The sequence below is a fragment of the Anticarsia gemmatalis genome, chromosome 18 (assembly GCF_050436995.1).
Source record: "Anticarsia gemmatalis isolate Benzon Research Colony breed Stoneville strain chromosome 18, ilAntGemm2 primary, whole genome shotgun sequence".
Classification (NCBI taxonomy): domain Eukaryota; kingdom Metazoa; phylum Arthropoda; class Insecta; order Lepidoptera; family Erebidae; genus Anticarsia; species Anticarsia gemmatalis.
The window spans coordinates 8,248,663-8,274,823 of NC_134762.1; the positions used below are offsets into that span (position 1 = coordinate 8,248,663).

General features: G+C 34.4%; 1 protein-coding gene and 1 non-coding gene across 2 annotated transcripts in view; both read right to left on the minus strand.

Moving 5' to 3' along the window:
• The window catches only part of Bap170 (Brahma associated protein 170kD), a 28,353-nt gene extending 4,418 nt beyond the window's left edge, over nucleotides 1–23,935 (minus strand). The window contains exons 1-34 of the mRNA XM_076125866.1: nucleotides 23,632–23,935; nucleotides 23,134–23,224; nucleotides 22,818–22,927; nucleotides 22,384–22,505; nucleotides 20,965–21,174; nucleotides 20,296–20,543; nucleotides 19,729–19,910; nucleotides 19,246–19,339; nucleotides 18,880–19,041; nucleotides 18,294–18,458; nucleotides 17,009–17,128; nucleotides 16,509–16,637; nucleotides 15,919–16,088; nucleotides 15,383–15,501; nucleotides 14,811–14,899; nucleotides 14,304–14,438; nucleotides 12,202–12,276; nucleotides 11,821–11,922; nucleotides 11,690–11,714; nucleotides 11,516–11,571; nucleotides 10,963–11,397; nucleotides 10,549–10,644; nucleotides 10,090–10,128; nucleotides 9,242–9,340; nucleotides 8,616–8,820; nucleotides 8,158–8,235; nucleotides 7,753–7,853; nucleotides 6,854–6,943; nucleotides 5,759–5,860; nucleotides 4,288–4,695; nucleotides 3,629–3,739; nucleotides 2,350–2,477; nucleotides 1,663–1,825; nucleotides 1,066–1,209 (exon numbers count right to left, since the gene is read on the minus strand). Coding sequence (XP_075981981.1) covers nucleotides 1,066–1,209; nucleotides 1,663–1,825; nucleotides 2,350–2,477; nucleotides 3,629–3,739; nucleotides 4,288–4,695; nucleotides 5,759–5,860; nucleotides 6,854–6,943; nucleotides 7,753–7,853; nucleotides 8,158–8,235; nucleotides 8,616–8,820; nucleotides 9,242–9,340; nucleotides 10,090–10,128; nucleotides 10,549–10,644; nucleotides 10,963–11,397; nucleotides 11,516–11,571; nucleotides 11,690–11,714; nucleotides 11,821–11,922; nucleotides 12,202–12,276; nucleotides 14,304–14,438; nucleotides 14,811–14,899; nucleotides 15,383–15,501; nucleotides 15,919–16,088; nucleotides 16,509–16,637; nucleotides 17,009–17,128; nucleotides 18,294–18,458; nucleotides 18,880–19,041; nucleotides 19,246–19,339; nucleotides 19,729–19,910; nucleotides 20,296–20,543; nucleotides 20,965–21,174; nucleotides 22,384–22,505; nucleotides 22,818–22,927; nucleotides 23,134–23,224; nucleotides 23,632–23,726 — 4,698 coding nt within the window. The 5' untranslated portion in view covers nucleotides 23,727–23,935. The remainder of the gene's footprint in view (nucleotides 1–1,065; nucleotides 1,210–1,662; nucleotides 1,826–2,349; nucleotides 2,478–3,628; nucleotides 3,740–4,287; nucleotides 4,696–5,758; nucleotides 5,861–6,853; nucleotides 6,944–7,752; nucleotides 7,854–8,157; nucleotides 8,236–8,615; nucleotides 8,821–9,241; nucleotides 9,341–10,089; nucleotides 10,129–10,548; nucleotides 10,645–10,962; nucleotides 11,398–11,515; nucleotides 11,572–11,689; nucleotides 11,715–11,820; nucleotides 11,923–12,201; nucleotides 12,277–14,303; nucleotides 14,439–14,810; nucleotides 14,900–15,382; nucleotides 15,502–15,918; nucleotides 16,089–16,508; nucleotides 16,638–17,008; nucleotides 17,129–18,293; nucleotides 18,459–18,879; nucleotides 19,042–19,245; nucleotides 19,340–19,728; nucleotides 19,911–20,295; nucleotides 20,544–20,964; nucleotides 21,175–22,383; nucleotides 22,506–22,817; nucleotides 22,928–23,133; nucleotides 23,225–23,631) is intronic.
• On the minus strand, nucleotides 2,840–2,979 carry LOC142980792 (U4 spliceosomal RNA). The gene has a single exon (XR_012959903.1). It is a non-coding gene; the product is annotated as a U4 spliceosomal RNA (small nuclear RNA).
• Nucleotides 23,936–26,161: the final 2,226 nt, after the last annotated feature.

Consider the following 26,161-nt stretch of genomic DNA (forward strand, 5'->3'; position numbering starts at 1 on the left):
AACGAGCGGTCTTTGCTTTAGTAAGACACATAAATTACTGCATTTTTTTGTTACATGGAATTGAGAAATTCCTCCTTTTTTGGAAGTCGGTTCGTTATTACTGGATAAATAAGGATCCTTGTATAGTTCTATCACAAGAAACTGTAAGTCATTATTGGCTTTTAAAGATAGATAAAAATACAAAAATACTTTTAATCAAAAACTTTTAAAAAGTATTGTTCTTGCACTCAGTTCAGTTGTTCATGAAAATTGTACTATACAAGGGAGATTTATGAATTTTTGTTTTAGACCACTCATCTCTAATTAATTATCTTTAATAATATAATTGTACCATAATTCTCCCTAAACGTCCATTAAAATAATAATAACGTAACAAAATATATGTCTATAATAAAACAAATTTTGGGACACTACAGCCGATCAAGGGGTTGTAAAGACTACTGTTACTGTTTCAGTAAAAGATCGACGTAAAATAATAATTTATATAAAAGGCAATCGCATAGAACTTGAGTATAAAATGCTCAGCCATATTAAAGTTAGTCCTTTCCATATCTACGACGTAGAACCCAATCCAGTTTAGTATTCATTTGATTAATTTTTGTTGAATTTTGTAAGATTTTTTAATTTTCTTGACCTTAAGTACTTATACCAGATTTGCTCGATCGATTAACTTATTTATCTTATGATCCATAGGTAAACCATATAAAATGACTTTGTGTATTTGTCTAATAGTTCAAAATTACTGCAACAATTCCGACTTTAGCATTCCAAATATAATTCTTACACAGTTACCAAATTCAATTGTCAAAAACAAAAAATCAAACAAACAAATGTTTAATTAGATTATAGTATAATATATATGAATGTTGTCAAAAACTGTACTTCGACAGCACCTTCAAGTAGAACAAGTGTCAAGTTTCTAAAACAAAACAACTTCAAATTCACAATAATAGTCTGTCAACTATATTTTTATGAATCAACTAGCGCAATCGATCGAGCAAATCTTCACCCTAACTACTTAAGTCTACAGTTACCCTATATAAATATAAATAAGTAAGTACTAACCATAAGTTCTCTAGGGTTGAACATATCAGCGGCATGTTTGTTGAGCGCGGCGAGTGCTGCGTTGGGCGGGTAGCCGAGAGACACCGGCTTGCCGTCCGCCTCGCCTGCTGCGTGGCGACGCGAGTTGTAGATCGCTTTGAGTGCCTGAAATATTGTTAAAGAAAATATTAGTATGTCATTGTTGATTAATTGATTCTGTTTACTTATATTATAAAATCTTTTCATATGTTAAGCATAAAAATTGTGTGCTATATAAAAAAGTACCATTCCCAGATACCGTAATTATTATTTACTATTCACTTATTTGTTCGTAGAATGTCACGAATTTATTTTACTGAAATTTATTGTTTTGCACACTTTCGTATCGATATTTCTCTCATAACCGAAATAATAGTTAACTTTTTAAAAGCGACTGAAGTCTTTGTTTTGTAAATCAACCAAAAGCAGTTTACGGGGAAGACTAACAAGTGGCGTACATCGATTTCTGCCGAATAGTATGTAAACAATACATGATGATACAAGTTGAAACGTAAGATTTTCATTCGTTTTCCTATACTCGGCTGCAATTTAAAATATCTTCAAATAATGTGTACGTACATGTGGTGTACAATGTTTGTCAGTGAGATGGTTGAGTAGCGCGAAGGTCTTCCGCGGTACTCGGTCGCAGTCCAGCCACATGCACGGCGCCTCGCCGCCTGCCGTAGTGGGGCAGTGGGTTCGAGCCGCGTGCGTGAACACCTCCGTTGAGTTTGTGAAGGATCTACAACAAAAATATTTGAGCCATTAACGAACATATATGGGTAAAATGTATGGATGTGAATGAGGCAAGGGATATTTGTAAGTTTCGTTCCAAATGGCGTTCTTTGGTGTCTGCCTGCCTCTATGGGAAAAAAAGGCTTGATATTATGTATGTAACATGATAACTGGTAGTTAACCAGTGATTAAACAGTGAAAAAAAAAATATTATAAAAGCCTAAAGTCTCGGATTTGAAACTCAGATCGTTACGATTATGTTTCTATAATTATAACAATATTTCTGGACGCATCTGTACTTAACTATGTGGACCTTAACAACTAAACTACTACTAAAAAAATAATGCAATATAGAAACCACAAATACTTTTGAAATATAACCCAAACCCTAGCAAAAATCAACGGAAAGCAAGAAATCTATTTTCATTTTATCCTTGAAACGAAGATAAACGATTTATTATGTAATTTCTCTTGTTTATATCAATGAATTAAACCAAAAAAGCTTATATTAAAATGACACAATCGACTTACTTCCCGCACCCCCTCCAGTGACATATCCAGGGTGTTTCATCTTGAGTACTGATGATAGTGGGCTGTAAGGGAGCAGGTGTGGCTACCGGTGGCGGCGTCGCTGCGGGCTTGGGCGTAGGTGGCTTAGTCTGTAAACAATAAATAATGACGTAAATAACGAATTTTGAAGTGATTTGCTTATGTAAATAAAAGTGTTGGTAAACTTTTAAAATAAGTGTATAGGGCTTGTTTTTAAGTAATGATCTTATTTAAATTAATTAAATGTAATTACTAAATTATAACCTGTTTGCACCAAATGTAATGTTATAAACAAAGACGAAAGTTAATCTAACATTAAATGATTTTACACAAATTATTTATTTAAAAAATAAAAAATGCAAAAAATCGATAATAAAGAGAACCTAAATGAGTTAACACCCAATTAGGACATCATTTAGTACATTACATATCTTAACTTAAGTTCAAAATCTTGATTAATAGAGTAAATCAGGCCCGCAAGGGCCGTGCAAAAATTGCCATAGCGGACGGTATTTCACGTCCACAAGGCGGGGTATTGGTAAAGTTTTCAACTAGCAATAATCGCACCTCGGATAAACCTCATTGGTTACGATATTGCCTCTGCGCAAAGTTAAAATTAAGTACAACGACTCGAGGTACTTATACCTCGGCTGTGAACACAACGATAGCGCGATCTAATTCGATCCCAACGCCATCTAGTTACAAAATCGGCAGCTTTTTTGTATGGAAAGCGACGAGTGAACTTCTGTATCTTCCTTTTTTACCGAAATGTTGGTAAAATGGAGTGTTCTAATGCAATAAACGAGTTAATTTTGTCACCACAATACTTTGTTAACGTGAAAATCTTTTAAATGTCACGGCTCTTCTTGTATGTAGCTCATTACAGTTGTTTTTATTCGAAAGATTTTTTTTATGTACTACAACAATCTAAATTATCGCTTCTTTCTTAATCCTTAATTCATTTCTAATAAATCCTTAGACATGAGAAGGGTCCGGTCACTTTAATGCTACTACATATTATAAAGATTGTATTCTCGACCGCCAAAAGAAAGAAATAAGAAAATACCAAATACATAAAGTTTCTACCGTTATGTGTGTATTCGTCAACTAACTAATATAACTATAGAAAAATCTAAATCTTAAAACAATTTAGGTCATATTCGCGAATAGAACAGCTAAAGCAATTAAAAATTCTTCAAACACGGACCAAGTCACATGCAAAAACTTGTTATGCTTTTAAAAAAATGGTGTATTTACATACCTCCGTAACGGGTTGTGTCACGACCAGCTCCTTATCACCTATTTTAGTGTTGCCGACCATCACTGGCTGGCGGGTGATCACTTGTCTCATCACTGGCTGTTGTGGAGTTTTCTGCCAAAGTAGACAATATTCATGTAATAATGACCAATAAGAGAATAATAAAAAATATTGTTTTCGGACTATAATTAAAACTTGAAAAGAATATACGAAGAAGGGAAATATGTTACCACGAACAAAAATGTAGAACGCGAACAAATCGTATAAGAAAATTGAACATATTTGTTATCTGTTAATCTAAAACGTCTCTATGCAAAGCTAGTACACAACGAAGTTTATGTAGTAAAAAAAACATTGCTTAAATAACTAGTATTATATATTACTAGCTGACCCGGCAAACGTTGCTTTGCCATAAAAAAATTGTCACTTAGGGGCATGAAATACTCAACATGCTCACAAAATTTCATGAGAATCGGTCAAGCCGTTTCGGAGGAGTATAGTAACGAAAACTGTGACTCGAGAATTTTATATATTAGATTACATTTCTATAGCTTTCTAATATCTCCAATTAAATAAGAGTTCTAGTTTTTAAGACAAAAAAAGCAAATTATAGCGGTCACAAAAAAGATTATATCATCGCAAAAATACAATATAATACTCACCGTAGTAGCCTGTATGACACTAGCTTTCCCATCACTCTGCACCACCGACACTTGGTTGCTGGCCTGAACCGTCGTAACCACAGGACTTCTTTGAGGTTGCTGTACATTCTGCACAACCCTATGCACCGGCTTCATCGGCGCATTCATTATAATCGGCTGGTTGTTAGCAACCGTTATAATCTGCTGGTTGCCTTGCAGTAACTGCTGATTCCCCTGTATTAGTTGTGGGTTACTAGTCACTATTTGGTTGGTTGAAGATGCGATTGAGGTACTTATTAAAGCCGGTGGTTGTTTTTGGGTAACCACGATTTGCTGGTGTGGTTGCTGAGGGTTCACGATCTGCGCTTTGTGTGGTTGTGGTTGCGTGGTTATTATTGGTTGCTGGCTTGGTGTTATTTGGGGGGTGTTCTGTAAATATTTTGAATTTTGTGTTAGTATTTTCATAATTTAGTTGGTATAAAAACATATATGAGAATAAAACTATTAAACAATACAATAAAAATAACACTAGTCACGAAACATAGGTAAAAATTAAATAATAAACAATAATATGATAATAACGTACATATTAGTAATTTTAGCGACATTTCGACATTTCAGAAACACCACAAAATACGTGACCATTAATTCTTCTATAATAAAAATATGTTTACGATATCTCGCTAAAATCGCCATTTTTGTATTTATTCATAAATGCTCTTATTTCCTGAATGCATTATTTATATAAGCGGACAGGAAACAACATTTATGAATAAAGGATTCATCAAAATATATAAAAAATCAAAAGAGCCCACTCCTAAATAAATGTTGTCATAAAAGACATGCGCTTTTTATATAAAATAAAACGTTTTTGGGCAAAACGCTATACTTAGTATTTTCGAAAAATTTTGCTTTCATGCCTGGCCAATCGACGCGAATTGTATAATCAAGAAATTTTATAGATAAATAATAATTTCGAAATAAAAAAAATCTATACTATAAAAAAGTACTAATAAAAATAAAAGAACTCATGCACCACAAATCTACATTGACCTACTTAAAGACCTGGTTTTAGGAACAAGAGCACTTTCCGTAAGAAAAAAAACTATCAAAGTTTTTGTCAAAAGAAATATATAGAAAAGTATTTTCTATACATTTTTCCTATACCTCGATCTGAGATCTTGAAACCCTTCCAAGTGAAATCATTTTAATTTAACTAACACTGATATACTATTCCTACTATTAAGACATTCTAGTGAAACTAAAATCCCTACAAAACCGATTAAACCATAACTAACAAACAACAAACAAAAAAAATAAAACAAATATAACTCGTTTACTTTTTTTCGACTCATCACTGGGAAAATTATTCATTAATTCAAAATTTCAAATAAACTACGAAGTTCAAAAGGTAACAACCGCCTCACAAACTCTTGTTCCAAAACCAGTCTTAATAACATAAAGCTATAAGCTAATATCGTGTGCATGGAACCTGAGCGATGGCGGTTTTGACCACCGTGATGCTCTGACCACAGTGGGAAGTGCTCACGAGCGGCGGGAGCATTCTTTGTGTCGACTGTATCACGCCAGAATTCTGCGCGTGCAACACATACATACATTTTAATATTTATGTATGAATTTTCTAACTATAGCATATTATATATTGTTTTTAGTTATAGGTATTTGTAGTCTTATAATCTAATTTTATAGTAAGCGATTGAACGTAACTGGTTTAAATAACGTATGCTGTGCTTTTATACATTTTTAATGTTATATAACAACAACAAGAAATTCTTAAGCTAAGTTTAGACTCAAATGTTGCATAAATGTGACAATATTTAGATATTTTGAACACAAGGACTCTGTGTATACGCAATGATTAGTACTCTATAGTAGTGTTGCCAAACTTAGCTTTAGATTTCTCGCAACGTAGAGTTATGTCTTATCAAATTACTAATATAGCAATCGTTGTATTACCCCTATTTTATTTTACACGTGCCAGCTTTTCATATCAGCTAAAATTGTCTTGACTTATAAATAACCTTCGCAATTTCAATATAGCCTATTTATTCTAATATAATAAATATCTTACATCTATACAAAATTATACAATCATAATTATTACTAATATTAGTAAAATTAATGCGTGAATAACAATTTTAAAACCCAAAAAAGTTAGTTAAGCGAATATGAGGTGAGAATTATTGCAACGGAATCTGGTACTGCTTATAACAAAAGGTAAAACATAATTATTTACACTCAAAATTTGTTTAAAAAAACACTTATTTTTATAGAATTAAACTCATATAAAAAACCATAGACCCATAGAAAGAAAACTTCAAGAAAATAACCTAAAAATGTTAGAGAAAAAGCGTAAAGGAAGAATGAAATGTGATACCCTTGCCATATCTAGCACTTAGCACTAAATGGCACATTATTAGTAAAAAATAAGCGTAACGAAATTGTTATGAGGTGGTACTAACACCTGGGTGGCACTAAATGTAATTGTTATGGCACTAGTGGCACAAAAGTGTCACTAATTGCCACTATTTAGTGTGAGTAAGCATGAAGCTAGGTGTAAAGTAACCTGTATTATTTGTTGTTGGGTAATCGCTTCTGTTGCCTGCGTGATAAGGCTGTTTAGTGTCGCGTCGTCCAGCCCGCCAGGGTTGTTGACCTTTTGCAATATTGTTTATCAGAATAATCTATAGATATATGCTTTTTTTCGTAAAAAAAACATTCGCGACGAAATTTTGAAAAATGTTATTTTAGATAGCCAATACAGCCTTTTATAATTTTCTTTATTACTTGATCCAAATGGATATAGAATTTTGTCACTTATCGGTGATCTTCAAACTCTCGGATCGTATTAGTGAAATATTTTTTTTTTTATACTAGTGAGGATATGATTATCAAATTGAAATAGTTACACTGAAATAAACACACTTCAAATATTTCACGACTTAACTTCGATTGCTAAAAAAATATTCAATCATTCCCCTACTTACTATACTTCAAAGAAGACCAGTTTTAGAGATTCTCAGCTCTAAGAAAGAAAAATTATCTGCCCTCAGAATGAGAGACTACCAATCAGTTGTCAGACTGAGCTCAAATTTTTCAGTCCCAACAATATCGTTATCTTTCTCACCATTGTACAGTCGCCTGCACCAAGATGGGTTTTAAAACTTCAAATCATATAAAAGACATTCAATTTTCCAGCTAATAACACGTTTCTTCGAATTTCACCAAAGATTGAACTAGATAGTTTAATCAATCTATCTATCTGTCTATTCAGCCCACTTCTACCCACTGTTGAGTACAGGCCTCCCCTCAGTGCACCACTTTTTAAGATCCTGTGCTTTTCTCATCCAACAATCTTACATTAGTCGATGACATGACTATAAGAAGTCAAAGTTTTCATAAACTATTTCTTTTTATATACTGTTTCTATATTAAAAGCTACTATTTATATATATAAAGACATACCGTTAAAGTCAATGGACCTCCTCCAGTAGGTCCTTGTACTATGATTATAGTTTTCTGCATCATGTTACCGGGAATGTTCTGTGCTATGTAGCTGAGGCCACCTGAAAATTGAGGAATGTATATTAAATATATGTGTAAAAATTGAAAATGATCAAACTAAATAAAATTCAAATGTTTTTTTTTTCTATTCATGAGTACTTTTGTCTTCAAATCACTAGTTTTATGAAATCAAATAAAAAATATACCTTTGCATAGTTTTAAATCAATTAAATAAACCTAGTCAAATGGGTTGTTGGTAGCTTACCTTGGTTCATAAGTGTTTAAAAATGAATTCATGAAAAAAATCTAATATTATTAGATTAAGGAACATAAAACGTATTGTGTATCCATAAAATAATGCATTACCTTGTGACGTGCTTGGTGTAGCTATAATCTGCATAGGCTGTTGCACAAACTGTGTCGGTTGAGATGCGATGGTTTTCTCTGAAAGAATATTGTATAATAATCGTAAAACAAATATTACATTTAAAATTGTTTCTCAAGTATTAATTTACTTGCTATCAAGAGATAGATAGAGGTATTGAGATGTGTGGATAAAATTAAACCCAAAACATAAAATAATAAAAACACAAAAGATAAAATATTTGTGTTCATCCATATGGCGACAAAAATTTCATGTTGTTCTCCCTGTAATGGCCGCATTGAAACGAATTAACCTATTTTATTGAGACCTTAACTGAAATACAGATATATTTGTAGATCTACGTATATGACTTACATTTAGACATCTTGCAGAAAGATCTAAAAATTAACTTAAATAAATGTAACTGTAATTGCGGGACTTATAAATATTACAAATATACCTTGTAAAATCAACTGGCCAGACTGTGAAGCGAGTATATTTTGTACATCCATGGGCTGTACTTGTAGCATCGGTTGCTGCACTTGTAAGGTTGGTTGCTGCACCTGTATGGGTTGTTGGACTTGCAGTGTCGGTTGTTGGACTTGCATTGTGGGTTGTTGGACTTGTAGTGTTGGTTGCTGGACCGACATTGTTGGTTGTTGTACCTGGAAATTGCAGTTTTTGTTGTTAAGTTAGATTGTTAATAATAAATGTTGTATTTGTTATACTGTAGTGAGTTATTGAAACCTTGATGATGAAAAATATTGTATTAAAAAAAACCTGTGGTAAAAAATCTGAGTAAGTGGGTCTATTAGTTTTTCAAAGAAAAACTTCGTACCCACATTTCTACGACTATTTGAAGATTTTTGCGAAAAATATAATGTTAAAACATAAATGTCCTATAACATATATCATACTACGGAAAAAGTCAAAAAATACCTACATGGGACGCCAAGCCAGGCCGCTAGTTAAAAAGACAAAGAATTTTAAACATTTTTTAAAAACAAATTGCTTAACAACATTACATCTAAAGTAAAAAAAAATAACATTACATACATCTGTTATAAAAAATGATCACTAGTTTACCTGTAAAATAGGTTCTTGAATAATAACTGAAGAGTTTTCAGCACCAGTAGTTGGCATCATTACTGAAGGCATTTCAACCGTCTCTTGTTTCGGCGGCATCTGTTCATAGTAGAAAACAATATGTTTTATACAGAGTCTTTAAAATGGTGCGATTAATTATCTACTAAACATAAATGTGGATTTTCGCGTAATATTATAAGTATTTTTTTCGCGATAAATAGACATTCTACAATGTAAAATTAAATATTGCAAAAAAACTAAAAATATATGTTGAACTACTAATATACGACAATATTTAAAATCTAGAAATTAATCAACTAAATAAAGAAGCTAACATCAAGATAATAATAAATGAAACAGTATTACGGTAAGAAGTGAATATAATTTAGAATGAATTCGCAGCACAGCAAAATATTTTATTTATATTTTTCAATATTATTTATATTTCAGAAATTATTTGAATAGTCAAAGTAAAAAATCTCTATACTTTAGTGTCAATAGGTGAACACTATAATTAAAATATTACCATTTGAGCGAATGAGCTCAACTTACTTAGTTAATTTAAGTAATTTGATAAAATAATCACAAAACTAATCATACCGACACTTTTAGACGGTCAATATTTGGACATATAGGCCAAATTTTGACCTGTTTTTTAACAATCAAGGCCCAAGGCCGTGAAGAAGACCTATGTCCAAACACCAAAGACTTGAATTTATGTTTTCTATCAAATACTTTATCAATTATTTTAAGACTAATAGTAGAGTACAAGGACTACACTACGTACAAACAAGTCATACAATATGACATATGGGAATAATAACATGTTTAGAACGAAGCTTGACGACCTTAGCTCGCAGCGCGCCCAGTAGCAGTCCGTGTGGCCGCTGTTACACGGTAACACAGTACAGACATGGAAAATATACATGACAATGTAGATCTTATACATCATTTTAATATTTCTATAAACCGAAAACCCTGAAAATGTTGAAATTGCTAGTCAAATAGAACCGGGTGTCGAACCGGTAATATATTTTTTAAGTGTGTTCAATTGCCACTGCTAAGCAGTTATAGCAGTAATTGTATAGTAACGGCCGTATAAACCAAAGCGTATTGTATTTTATAGAGCAGAATTTCTCAAACTTGATTAAAAGTGAAGTTCACAGTCTACATGTTTTTTTGAGTTAGCTTAGTTTGCAGAATCTTTTTTCACAAAGTTGTATAGGGCATAAAATAGACTTAGAAATGAGACAGTGGTCACACTCAATTTGTAAGAAAAAGGGGCATGTATTGAAAAATTTATTTACCAAATCCTCCTCATCTTCTAAAGCTGACGCTGCGAGTGCCGCGTACAGATTAGCCGCAGTCTTCGATACACCCGTGCTTTCTTGGGGTGGTGCAGTCTAAAACATATCCAAAAATAATATTAGTTATCTCTTATACGGGAAGACTAGACATTAAGCTTATAATCTAAAATGATACAATGTAAAGGTTTCTAGCGGAAGAAGAAAATGGCATAGGTATGTACTGATGTCCATCCATAACCCCGTAACATTTCTAAAGATTAAACCCGTGATATTTCGAAACATTATTCTATTTTACAACTAGTAAAACCAGACATCAGAACACACACAATAAAACATCAAGAAGTACTCAAAAATCTCTGTCAAAAAAGTAAACTACATTAAAAAATCTAAATATAAAGTTTCAAGGTCACTCACCTCTCTCTTATCCTCAACCTTAACCTTCTTACTAGGCGGCTCAGTATACGAATGATCAGTCACAACGCTCTCGGCAATATCCTTTTCTCCCTTCACATCCTTCACTTGCATCATCTGCCCCGGTTCACCTTTATACTGAAGCACCGGCTGATTAACCTGGTCACTCTTCAACTGTATAATCTGCCCCTGTTCATTCTTGATCTGAATTAATTGGCCCTGTTCGTTTTTTATCTGAAAGTACTGATTCCCCTGGACAATGCCAGAATCGTTGATCTGTATGACCGGTGTCGGGTCAGGCTTGACTTGAACGATTTGACCCGTTTCAGTTATTTGTATGGTCGGCGCGTTGATTTGTGGACCCATTTGGACTACTTGGAGTGGAGGGTTCGAGTTTTTCTTTAGTAAGTCTGCTAGCATTTTGTTTTGGGCCGATTTCTGCAATTAGTAAGAAAAAAATATGGAACTCGAAGTTATTTAGCCTATTATTTTAATATAACTTTTGTAGCCTATATTTTAGATTTGGAAAATTATTAGATATGTCATATGTACTTACAATAGTAAGCTGTGCTTGTTCGTCTATTTGTATCTGTACCGGCTCTTCTTTAGGCACTACAAATATAAAAAATACAAATTTATAATTTCTCAAATGTATAATACAATACGACTGGCAAGGAGGCATTACTAATGCTTTTTAAAAAAATTAATTGAAAAGTCAAAAGTGTCTCACCTAACAAATCTTCGGCAGCAACGACCTGTAAATAAGAAACGCATAAAATAAATTATTTACTTAACATCAGTATCAGATAATTCATTACATTAGGTATATTCTAAGAAGGAAAGTAAATAAATTACATATACCTTTTCAGTGGGTGCGACAGGAGCGGTACTACTGGCAACACCGCCCGGCGTTATCGTCGTACATTTGATCAACGCCTCGGGATCCACCTCCATTGACTGTACCTGAAATACACAAATAATATCATTAACGCTACAGTTCTTTTGGAAAAATAATATACACATGCAAAAGCTATAGTAAGGACCCATTTACAGGTCTTAACTTTTTCTCTGTGAGTATATGAGAACCTTCTGAGTTCTAAGTATCGTTACTAAAATATTATTATTTTTGCATAGAATAATAATAAAACACACTTCTTTTTACATCGAATTTGATATTTTGAGGGAACTAATATTGGTTTTGTAACCTAACTATAGCAAATAAATAAATGTATTTTTATTTACCTGATTAGGTTGTTGTACGACGACGGAGGTAGGCGTAGCAGGGGCCCTTTGCTGACTCTGTTGTCTTTGCGCTACCTATATATTTATCATAATAATGGTTACAATGTTCATAATTATATAGCAGGTTCATTATGCAGAGGATTCTTTTTGTTTTTTTTTTTTTTTTTTTTTTTTTTTTTTTTAAATACTATTATATTTGATTTTTGTGTGGGATTGCTTAATAAAGATAAATGAATATAAAGGATAGATACTAACTTCCAGATGTATTTCTATTCGTAGATTATATAACTTAACATTATTAAAGTTGTATTTACATAGATACCTTAAAAACAAATGACTCGACAATATTTCTGAAAGGTCTTTAAAAACGTGTAGTTGGTAAGTAATTATTTCTAACAATTTAACGATTTATATTATTATAATTACGCTAATGGCAAAAATAATGTAAGGATACAAAAGTAATTTCGAAGACAAAAAAAAATTAAGTTCGAATGAATCTAAAATAAAAATGACCACTAAAATCTTTTAGATTATATCAACAATTCAATCAATCGGTATATTTATTCATAGTAAAAATAAATTTAAAAAATCAAATTAAAAACAAAACACCATGCTGACAAATAAGCTAGCGTTTCAACCATGCCGTTCAAACCAGTTATAATTATTGTTAGTTTTTCAACTAGTATACTTGGCATGCTACACTACGATCGCTTTAAACTGCCACTACGATGGCAACACTGGGTAATGTTGCCAGACTTAACACTTTGGTAAAGCAATATGTCTACTGCGTATTTTGGTTTTATGTAACCAAAGTAAGGTACATGCTTTGTGCAACGTTTATAGGACTAGGTAGTTGGATAATAGTGATTATTTTTTTAGAATTTGGTTGTAAATTCGTCATGTCTATGGTATCTGTCTGTCCGCATGTCACAACCCCCATTAATTTAAACGATGATTGTATACTTATGAAACAGAGGCCCGTGGCAAGCGTATTGTTATTTACATACAATACTGTTAATTTTTTAAGCCCTACCTTTATTATATTTTAATTACGGAACCAGATATGGAGTGGACTTTATTGATCATAATAATATTTTATAGGATTTAAAACTATTTACTTTTTGAATTCGGAATTCTACAGACTAGCTGTACTCGGAAGAATTTCGAAAACTAATTTTAATATTATTTCTTTAACACAATAGTCACTATTATCAATCGAATAGTCAATCTACTAAAAATAGACCGACTCTCCAACCAATCCCAATTTTGTCCTCTATAAACGTGCCTTTACCCAAATATTCATTTACGACATTTCACATTTAATAATAACAATCATATCACTGTAAAACTTCATGCATTTGGGTTATTTTTTGTTTGTATGTTTGTATACCTTAGTTCTCGATACCTTTGTGACCTGCTTATCTACTATGAAAGTAAATTATAAATTAAATCATAAAGATATGGTTTTGATTAAAACAACATGTCATATTCAGTGACGTTGCATGATCAACAATATTAATACATTTTTGCAAATAATTGAAGTCTTTATCTAGTCCCTTTTGAACCCCGACTTCACATTGATTCATATTCTTAGCAAAAAAACGTTTCTATAATACCAAAAAGAACACATCAAAATATCTATAAATAAAACTTGACAAAAATTTGACTCAAAATAAAAAAGAAATAAGCGTTTATAATAAAATATCAAACTCATTGTAAATTGCAAAAGATATTTTGTCCCAATATAAACTGTCCCCTACACCCCTACTTAACTCAAAACTCAACAAAAAAACTTTCCTAAACCAGTATCAAACAACTTTCAACAACTGTCAACAATTGTCAACAACTCATAACTTTTAAACTCTCGCGTTGCATGTTTAATGTATAATAGATACGGGAATTAACGCGAACATGCATTTTACCTCAAAATGCCTAACGTAACCAGTGAGTCAGCCTGCGACCACAGCGAGTGCAACCTGCGCCGAAACGTCAGGCATTTTAAGGTAAAATGCGTGTTCGCGTTAATTCCCGTATTCTATTATACATTAAACTGTCAACAAAAGTCAACAACAGCATCATTAGTATTGTTAGTATGCACTTACTTGCGCCTGTTGCAGTGTGGGCAAGGCCGTGCTTACTTTATGTGCGAGCAAGTGTTTGATCAGCGTCGTGTTGGACGGACTCGACTCGAGCGCTTGAGATAAATGCGGGTGGTTTGTTGTTGGTTGTTGTTGGGCCTGGAATATACAAATATGAACATAACACAGATTTTGCTGTTGCATGCTTAGAAAAGCTAAAATGAAGTTATTAAAAAAAGGGCACGTTTTTTTTAAATCGAATCTATCTAATGGGATGTATCGAAACGAAATGTTATATCACATTTTAAGAAGCTATAGTAACAATATAAAGAAATTAACATGAATCGAATGTTCAATCTTGGTTTGATTGATGTATCAGCATTGGGAAGTACTCAAATTACTTACAGACCACCGATATAACTGTTGCCCAAAAGTCATAAATTAATATATAATATGTTGATTGCTGTTAACTATCAAACAGCAAATAACGTGTGGTTACTAAGATCCTTAAAACTTGCACATATTTTTTACCTGTACTACTGGTTGTGCTACAACTGGTTTAGTCTCCGATGCTGTTGGCTTGTTCGTCAACTGCGCTTTCAATATCGGCGACGAAGGTCCTAAAAATAAAAAGTTATTTCAGTTCAACGTATTACAAAAACAAGCAAAGTTAAAAAAGACTACTTATTACTCTATAAATTCTTCTTAAATATACTCTTTTATAACTAACTAGCTGACCCGGCAAACGTTGTTTTGGCATGTAAATTTAAAAAAATATATTGTCACTTAGGGATATGAAAAATAGATGTTGGCCGATTCTCAGACCTACTCAATATGCTCACAAAATTTCATGAGAATCGGTCAAGCCGTTTCGGAGGAGTATGGCAACGAAACTGTGACGCGAGAATTTTATACTTTATATTTTTATTTTTTGTGAATCTAAACCATTCTCAGATCCCCTTGAACACACACAAAACATTTTAATGAAATATTAAAATCGGTCCAGTCGTTTAAGAGAAGTTTAGTGACATACACACATACAGAAGAATTATATATATAAAGATTCCATCGTCTATTTCTGTCGTTCATTTTAGGTTACAAACCTGCAGCCGGTGTTGTTCTATTCGCCATATTCCGTGCTCTGATACCAATGTATACTTGTTGCGACTCGCCGCTCGGTAGAGTCGCGTTATTTGGTCCAACTGTACCGCCGAACACCGTCCTGCGAAATGAATAAATTGTAACCGCCGTTCTAATGTATTATTTTCATTGAATTGAGAGTTCTCTGTAAAAGTGTGACAAATTCTCTTTATTCAATGCTCTTATTACTGTTACAAACATAATATAGTTCTACCGATCTAAAACTATATTCTGTCTATCTACATAGGAATCAACGGGGTGAGAGGGTTCAAGCTCTCTCAATGCCTGAATTAATCATCCTCACATGGCACTTACTTTGACCTAATTTTAACTTCAAGGATTTAAAATCTTAACATTACAGTACCGTTGAGTTTCTCATATCCCTCTTTAACCAATTTGTCTCTCATTCATTCACGACAGGGTGTAACACAATAATATGTGTATGAGCTTGCAGAAAACTACACAGGGGGAGGTCTATGACCCCAAAATCGCCTCTAACCTGACGAGTCTGGGGAAGTGTGCGGGTGCGATGACCCCCTTCCTGGCGAGCTTGGTGCAGCACGCCACGTACTGGCGGTACACGTCGCCGGCGTCGCACGCGCTGTTGTCGGACGACGGGAGCGCCTCGTACGCTGAGCGGAGCCACGCCTGGGCGAAGTGCTCGTTCTCCTGTTAATTAGAATATGATTTTTTATATACAGAAAGAATACTTAAATGCGTAAGTATAAGTTACACAAGAAAGGTAACCGGAGGAGGAAGTAAAGGACCGGGTTCTGCTTTTTTGTGCACGCACTGTATTACAGAGTAGTGGCAAAATTCCCTGTTTAGTTGTTTATGTGCGATGTCAAACAATTTATTTTCTTAGGAATAAGAACACAAAAATATTGTATCATTGCATATTCAGAGACAAATCAAACATTTCAAGTAGGATCATTATTAGTGTTAAATATCTTTTTTATAGTTGATAGTCATCTTCAAACTGAAACTAAATGTAACCCAAACAAGAGTAAGTAGATTAAATTCTTGTCGAATTAGCTTTATAACACTAATCAAACAGGGTGTACAAAATAAAATAAAATCAATGCGTACCTGAACAGTTCTTTGTTGTAAATGCGTCTGTTGCATAGTAGGTGTGGCCGAGAGTGTTGCAGGCGCAGTGGATGAGGTGCTGGCTATCGGTTGCGGCGCCTCGGGTACTTGTTTTACTGGCGTTTGACTCTTTTGATAAAAATATTATAGAGTGAGGTTACTGCCACCCGAATTTCTGACTCATAAGAAAAAAAACGAATCTAAGTACCTAGGGGTAAAACTTGAGAAAGCAATACTAATTCCTCTTACGACTTGAACTTGTTCAAGATCAATCGCAATGGAACCTTACTTATACTTATTTTTTATAGTACGCGTTATTTAACTTTCTATATCTGAATGTAGCAGTTTAGTCAACACTTGTCTTTCAAGACTTTTGTTTACATTTTTTGCCTTCACAGCATGGTATTATATTCAAACATACGTAGTTATTCACTACGTATACGTGTGTGTCCGTACCTGCGGCACGTGTGTATAAGTACTTGGGGCACGTGTGCACATACCTGTGGCACGTGCGCATGTCGCTCGTGCTCGCGCTCGTTGTGCGCGGCGAGCGCGCTGGGCCCGCTCACCGTCTCCACCACGCGCATCAGTATACAGGCGCGCGGACCGTAGCTCTGCGCCTGGGAGAGAACAGGATATTCGTATCAAAAAGTGAATAAAACGGTATAATTTGACTATTAAAGATAGTATAAGAATCAAATTATCAAATAGATATTGGATTTTAGTAGGACTTTATCTATAAAAAACTATTTTGTAATAAAATTAAACGTCTCTGAACAAAAACTGAGCATAATATGTTCAATCAAGAAAACACACTTAACGCCTTATGAAAACACTCAGCTGTGAATTGCTTGCCGTTTTACACGAACAACCATTTTTAACAAATTATATAAGTTTATACTAAGTTGACAAAATGTGAGGTTAAGGTAGACGACGCGCGACGTCAAGAATAGGGCGAAGTGGAGGAAGAGTATAAGGAAGGCTGACTCCACTACCATATGGGATGAATAGCGAGGAAGAGAGAGATACTAAGTTAACAAAATAAGAGATTTTTTTTTATTTGAATTCATGTACAATTCACAACAAAGCAACTTACCTCAACAGTGACTAAAGACACAAGAGTATGTATAAGTCCAGGCACCCTGGCCACAGACTCGCTGGCTCGGTCGCCGAGTGACGTCAGCGCGTACACGCACTCCAACGTGCACACGAGTACCATTATGTCGCGAAGAGTCAGTAGCGCACATAAGTCGTGGTACACCTCAGGAATCGTACCTCAACACTTATTACAACACTAGTATACAGTACAAAGAGCAAAAACTTACCTCAACAGTAACTAAAGACACAAGAGTATGTATAAGGCCGGGCACTCTGGCCACAGACTCGCTGGCTCGGTCGCCGAGTGACGTCAGCGCGTACACGCACTCCAACGTGCACACGAGTACCATTATATCGCGAAGTGTTAGTAGCGCGCATACGTCGTGGTATACCTCAGGAATCGTACCTCAACACTTATTACAACACTAGTATACAGTACAAAGAGCAAAAACTTACCTCAACAGTGACTAAAGACACGAGAGTATGTATAAGTCCGGGCACCCTGGCCACAGACTCGCTGGCGCGGTCGCCGAGTGACGTCAGCGCGTACACGCACTCCAACGTGCACACGAGTACCATTATATCGCGGAGAGTCAGTAGCGCACATACGTCGTGGTATACCTCAGGAATCGTACCTCAACACTTATTACAACACTAGTATACAGTACAAAGAGTAAAGCAACTTACCTCAACAGTAACTAAAGACACAAGAGTATGTATAAGGCCGGGCACTCTGGCCACAGACTCGCTGGCTCGGTCGCCGAGTGACGTCAGCGCGTACACGCACTCCAACGTGCACACGAGTACCATTATGTCGCGGAGAGTTAGTAGCGCGCATACGTCGTGATACACCTGGGAATATAGATGCGATAATTTGTATGACGATTGTTTTAATTTTTAGGTAATAAAGCGTTTAAAGCTAGTTGTAATGTGTTAGGACTGTTTACTAAATGTAATGGTAGTTAAAATAATATTTTGTATATGTGAGTTTAAAATAATGATGTAGGTAGTTTGTGACTTCGCTTAAAGACTTCTTTTCGTGACTCTTAATTTGGATAGCATTCGATTAACCCGTATCGCTGATGAAACTAGAAATCTATTATTGCTCTAAATGTATAGTAAACAATTCCGTTATTGATCTACTTCGCATGTAAGTTACTATAGGTAGTTAAAATAAAAATATTGTGTTTTAAAAACTGCTTCTCTTAGGGATTAACCTATTTTCATGAATTTAACGAAACTTAGGCTAAAAGGCATTATATTTCAAGCCTACCTTAGCCTCAAGCGACTTGAGCAAAGCATCTTCATTGACTTCATTCTGAGCGAGTTTGTTGAGCAGCTCAAGCGCGGCCAGTACTCGCGCACGGTCTTGTGATACTAATGCTGACTGGATCGTGGATAGCACGTGCCGGGATATGAGGCATGTGGCTGGATCCTGGCGGCCAAAATGTGATAATTTATATTCCTGAGTTTATTAAAATAGGGCCCAATTCTATTAAGTAAACGAAAGGAACTCATACAATTGTATGCATTAGAAAAAATCATGCTCTAAGTAAAAACCTACACCCGAAGCAGCCACCCATAATCGAAGATTTTTAAAAGATTTGTAAAACAATTTTATCCATCATAGATACATTACCTTAATTACAAGTTCTGTAGATACATTTCCGAGCGTGTCAAGACCCGACTGCCGAAGAGTTCCCACCCAGCAATTTGCACACAGCAACAAAAACCTAAGTAAAGCATATTATTATAATTAAAAACATTATTTATCTACCCGTTCACTGTGTCGAAATCGGAGCGTTACGGATCGTAAGGACTAGTTTCTTCGTATTAACTTCCATGGCGCCGAAATGCCGATCCAGTCCACGCAGTACCATAGAAATTAATACAAACCAACAAAACCTCACTACCCGTACACTCCGATTCCGACGCAATGGACGCGTAGCTTTGAGATACACTTATAATTAACTCCTCTTAGCACTTCTATAATCAAATATAATTTAACACCTTACATACATAACGCCATCTATCAAAGTCATTAGTAAACTCGTCACCAATAATATATCGACCAAGCCAATATTAACTCACATGTGTTTATTTAAGCTTCAAGTCACATTACCTTATAAGCGTAGTATTTTTAGCGAGATACTGCACATTTTCTTCGTGGAAGGACAGCGAGCGGACGATGGAAGCGATTTGTAACACGCGTTGTGTGTACACGCAACTAGCTCCTCCTGCTAATGCGGGAGCGAATAGCTGGCTTTCATCTGACGGTTCTGTTACCCAGTCTTCTAACACCTCCTAGGAATAAAGACCGTTGTTTGTTGTAGTATATTAATTATAATGAATAATTGGGTAAATTGAGAAGGGTTGAAGTGTTTTTATTAGTGTCTGTTCAAGTCAGTTACGTCCGTATACGCAAGCGTATACGCGTCTATGCTCGTGAAATTGTTGTCAAAATACACCCTCACACTGGTCGCGTACTATGTAAGTAATTGATAATTAACTTAGTTCTAAACATGGGATGACGTAAAACACAGAGAGTTGTACTAATGACAAAGCAATCACAAAATCTGACACAATAACGGGGTAACATTTTACAGTTTCCTCTTCTTCACGGCAAACTTACTGTAAGTAACTCAAATCTCATCAAATTCCAACAACATATTCAAACAAAATTACAAACCTCGTCCAAAATCTTCTCAACAATCAAATCCTCTTCCTCCGAATCGTTCATAAGACAGTCCGTCAGTGTGTTATGAGCTGCTCGAGCCTGCACCATCAAGTCAGGTTGTTCTACTCCCGGCTGCATGAACTTCGTCTCGTCTGCCAACTCCTTAGCACCTCCGCCGCCGGCGCGCAGGCTCCAGAAGTCGTCAGGGTAACGGCCCCGAGCCTCGAAGTACGATCTCCCGATTGTGTCTCGAAGACTTGCTGGTAGAAGGAAATTTGTATTGAAATATATGCTCTTACTTTCGTGATGTTAAATATTGGCAAGGTGTAATTGTGACGTGGCCACTCTTTTTTTACATAAAAGATAACGCCATCTAGGGGCGTTCGGTTGAACTAGCCTAGCAAGTAAAGAAAATGTTTCTGAATCACAGTAAGTACTGAACTTTAAAATGATGTTTGTGGTTTCGATGATAAATCTCCTTCTTGTTTTATAAATCTAGCTATCTATAGACTATTTAAGACAATATGAATATTCTTTTATAAAAATACGAATAGGATTACTGTCTCTCAGCCTTATTTGTCTGTAAGTCTTGTGACTTGCTTGTTCAAAATAGAGACAATTTGGTCAGCGTTAAACAAATCTTTCTGTAAGTTATCAAAATATCAATAAAAATATACTCACAATGATTATAAACTCCAGCATGCGCCAATAAAAAGTCCAATATATGCGGCGTAGTACTCAAAGGCAGTCTGTTCGAGTGATCGGCGGCGAGTACCGTGCATACGTTGACGGCGAAGTCTTGTTCATTGGGCATCGGCGACAAGAGCGAGAGCGCAAGACGTTCCGAGGCCGCCGCCACGCGGGACCCAGTGCGCAGTGCCTCACCTGATGCTTAGCGACGATAAATGATTTTGTCTAACGACTAAGTTTATTCTAAAACTATGATGTTAGATGTCAATTTGGCTGTAGAGCGATTTTCTTCACTCATTGTCGTATAAAGAGTTCATACGCTAGGATCGCTGATTCCAAAGAAAAAATGTCGACAGATGTTAGATATAAAATAGAGTGGTAGGAAATCGCGCTACGAATTGACTTTTCTTATAATTGTCAATACATTATTTATTGTTACTTGTGAGTAATCATGAACTGTATAAAGTTGGCTTAGTTTTTTTTCGTGGGTTAATAATTACTTTTACTTAAATAGTTCTCTTTTCAAGTAATTTTCAATAAAATTTTAAAATAGACTAGGGAATTGTTTCTTATTAATCGTCAATATTGAAATAATCCCATATATTTCTAAGTAAATCTGTATTTACAAATTGATTACTTTGCAAAAGCACTACCATAACTACTGATTACAAAGGTTAGCTAGCAAATCTAGCGATGGTATATGATAAATTTACATGGTAAATTAACATAATATTAAGGCAATTACATGGTCTTTTTAATTGCAAAGCCGAGCCCAAAGTTAGCACAATTGACACACTGCTTAGTTATATTGTGTGCCAATTTTAACATTACATTAACTACATTAAATATTTCTAAATACTTTTTAAGACAGTTGCACCTAGTTATTATTTGTATTAAATACCAACTAGAACAATTAATGCTTTAGAAAATCCAAAAATAAATTGAATCTACAAAAACTGAACATCATTGATGATGAACTGAACATATATGATTTAATATTATAAGCGATCGCGACTTATTCGTAAAAATTCTACATATTCACAGTATGACTAGAATTTTAAGTTATAAAATTAAGTAGTTCACAAGTTCAGTTTTAGTAGATTAATTTGAGTTGCTAACTGACTTTATTTTAGAGACTGTCAATTAAAAATATCCATAAATATTACTACTTTAATTATTGTTGTCAAGTCATTGAACATTGATCACAAATATTGAGATAATAAAATCATGGGGTCAAATAATGATGATATTTACCAATATACCTCATGAAAAATAAGATATTTTCCTCATCAGGAATAAGTTAGAAGTTCAGTTAGCAACCGTAAAGGAATAAACTTAATACTTATACTACATATACATTAGATAGACAGAAGAAAGGTTATATCGAAATATGTTTCATGTGAAACATACCTGATATGTACGTACCCCCAGCAAAAGACATCCTTGGTATATTGCTGCCCCTGCCCCTCCGAGGGTCTTCGTCCATGTCATTGTCATCGTCTCTGCCAGGAGGGCCTTTGGCACGCTCATATCTGTGGAAAGGTGATTAAATATCATTGATTGACAAGAACATGATAAGTTCTTTCATATACAAAATACAAAGAAGTGGAAAATACTAATACAGTTTTCTGTTGCTTTAGCTGCCCAAGGTTAAACTTTTTGAGTCTCTGTACACAATTTAAATACTTCAGAAAGGTCACAATGAAATTTTACATTTTGTGTAGAACCTTCATTCAAAAGAATGCAGATCATGGCACAAAAGAATTGAATAAACTTTATTTTGATCACGCAACGCAACAACGCAACTTATTAGAGTCCAATATGAGTGCTAAATTGTAACTTACTTTTCTAAATGTGTCCCATATATTCTCCTTAGTAATGTAGACCCATTGATGCAGGGATGTGGTAGTCGTAATGGTCTCAGAAATGATTCCCATGTGTCATTCTGGTTTACCTACAAGAAAATATTAGGTTTAATGTTTAGATACACATTTTATTTCATAGAATTGTTTCTTATGCAAGATCTGTTATTGTAGAAAAGTTTTAGTCGAATAATATTGTATTTATAGGTTTTTTTAGTTAAAGCCTGTAACATTTAGAACTACTTAATAAGAACCAAAAACCGAATAAACTATTTTTTTTAATTAAAATGAATTTTACCTTGCCAAGTCCACCTCGCTGTTGTACTAATGTGTAGAAAAGGTACAGATCTATCTCAATTCCATTCACTATAGGTGTTTTCACTGGTAAACTGAAACACAAATTTAACATTTCAGAGTATTGTTGATAAACAATCCTTATATGTTATTATAAGTTTATTAATTGTTAAAAGCAAACACATAAATCAGCATATACATATACAGACTAAGATATTATAACGATACTTAAACAATAAGTGACCATAAAAAAGTAAAGGTATTAAAAAAAAACATAATAATGCTTCTGTTCAAAGGTTAGGTCAAAAATAAACAATGTCTGTGTTGATGAAAAAACTGAACAGTTAGCAAACATGCAACTCGGAAATTTCCGTAAAAACGAGATAATAACACAATGAAAACATTGGAGCGCGTGTAAAGAACGGTTCATAACATAACAGGTATGTAATTACATAGCGTTAATACATATCGACATGTCATACTAAAATAACGGTATACTCACTTTTTACTCTCATTAAACTGCTTCAGATCCTTCAGAAAAGCCTCTTTGTCCTTCGCATAGTTGCTAGATTTAGTATTTATTTGTGCTTTTGCCATTATAACAGTTTTTATTAACGGCACGCAAAGCACACTTATAACGCTAAATAACAACACTTATGGATGCCACAGCGCGATCAGAGTGTTAAGGGTAAGACGCGCATATCACATTATTAATAACAAACTAAGTTTTATCTCATAAATAATCAAGAAAACGCGAAAATTTAGATTTGTGAAGAGTTTGCTTGATTTTTTTGACATTGACAGCAAGCCGGACAAACGACTATAACGACGCGGTTGGTACTTTTATTGCCACTTAAAAAAAATTAATTACATGTGGGCTACAATATCTTTGTATAAGATAAATGCTTAAAAGCACAGAATTTAAAAGTGCATGAGATGAGATCAGACAAACAAAGGGAATTCGATTATATCTACTTATATCCTTGAACCCAATGTTCTTCAAAAAAATATAGATGATATTTTACTAAATCATGTCCAATAGAGAATGTTACTAGGTATGCCAAATCGCTTGAAATTTTGACACAGTATAGCCTGTATGTATACATATAAACTAGTTTTTGTTTTAGTCAAAAATACCAAATAGTTTTGATTTTATAAGCATTCAAAGTTTCGAAAAATATCGAGTCCCGCTAACAGCCGCGTGAGCGGCTGTGACGTCATACTACTTTACCGCGCCGCGCGGGCCGCGTCCCGCTTAGTATTAAGTCGCCAATCGCTGTTGTAGGAGTAATAGCTTGCGTAGTATTTTGTTGTGTTTTCGTCCGCTTATGTATAAAATAACTTATAATAATAGTAAATACTATTCGATTAACCTCTCAAGCGCCCGGCCACCGTGTCACGGTTGAATATTCTACCCCCGTCAAGCGCCCCGCCACCGTGGTACGGCAAAACGATCTTCCTTTAAAAAAACGTAGAAACGAAATACTAAAACTATGTTAATCCCTTTCAAACATATTTGACATTGAAGCTGATGAAACGAGACGACGATCTAATGCATACACTTGAATAAGTGGTTGATATAGGCCAGAGAGCACCTTAAACAACATCTGACCTTACGACATGTTCCTTTATGACCAATATTGTAAATCCTTTTTTTAACTAATTTTAAAGATTTGAGGTTATTTTACAGTTGGATTTTAATGTCATTATTCATTAACTACACGATAAGACCTTTCGTCATATTATTTTTTTTGCCTAAAAATATTTTTTAGACTTTCTTCAAACACATGCCTAAAGCACAAAATATTCAGATTAAACCGACTATTGTACTACCACTATCACATATTATTTGTGGTTTATTTTTTTAATCTATAGCAAATTTTATGTAGATTTCAAATATATAAGGTATGACTAGGGTGTTAGTATTAAAATATGACGGAATCGGCGCTTAAACGCCAACCGCCATTTCAATTTCGCGCGCCTTTTTGGCCCGGACGCTTAACGGTATATTTGAATTTTGACGTTGGGGCGCTCGAGAGGTTAATAAAATGGATAAAGGATTTTAAAAAGGGCAATCGGATAATCTACCTAAAATAAATGGAATAATGGTTGCGAATTATTTGTGGAACAAATAGAGGTTTTGTTGCTTCCGAAATCCTACTTATAAATTTGAAAGTTTGTGAGAATGTACATATGTACATACATAAGTACATAAGTAATACATAGAATGACATACATATGTCATTGTACGTATGTATGTATGTACGTATGTGTGTAGGTATGTGTGTACGTACGTACGTATGTATGTATGTACGTATGTTTGTATATGTATGTATGTATGTAAGTAAGTATGTAGGTATGTAAGTATGTATGGATGTTTGTTACTCTTTCACGCAAATTTGACTGAACCGATTACGATGAAATTTGATATATAGCTGAATACCCATAATAACACATAGACTATCCCGAAGGATCGGGATTTACGCGGGAAGGGTTTCCATGCGGACGAAGTCGTGGGCGGCTTCTAGTATATTATACATAGGTATAAGTAATATGTTTGATATTTACGATCACTGCATATTATAATGAAACAGTTTTTAACCGAAATAATCGCATACTTACCGATTTTACATTTTTCCTGCCTTATGGTTAGAAATTGTTTCATTATAAGATGAAGTTATTTATTATTACTTATGTACTTACCTACATAATATTAAATTACATTTAGGTACAACATATGATTTCCTAGTATTTGAATTGAACATTTTTAAAAGTATTTAGGAATAATTTCAACGCACCGAGCGCGCGACCGCAAGCGGACTGTTTGAGCCAGACTGAGCAAGTGTAGAGTGACGTCACACCGTCACCGAGAGCTAGCGTCGTGCGGTTACAACTTGTTTTACTTATAAATCGAAAACTAATTGACGTATCGAAGTAATTTTTTCACCAGTATTTTTTATTTTTAAACGAGAATATGGAGTGCTAAAAATCAAAATTAGGTAACATTCTCCATTACGACTTCGTAACTCAGA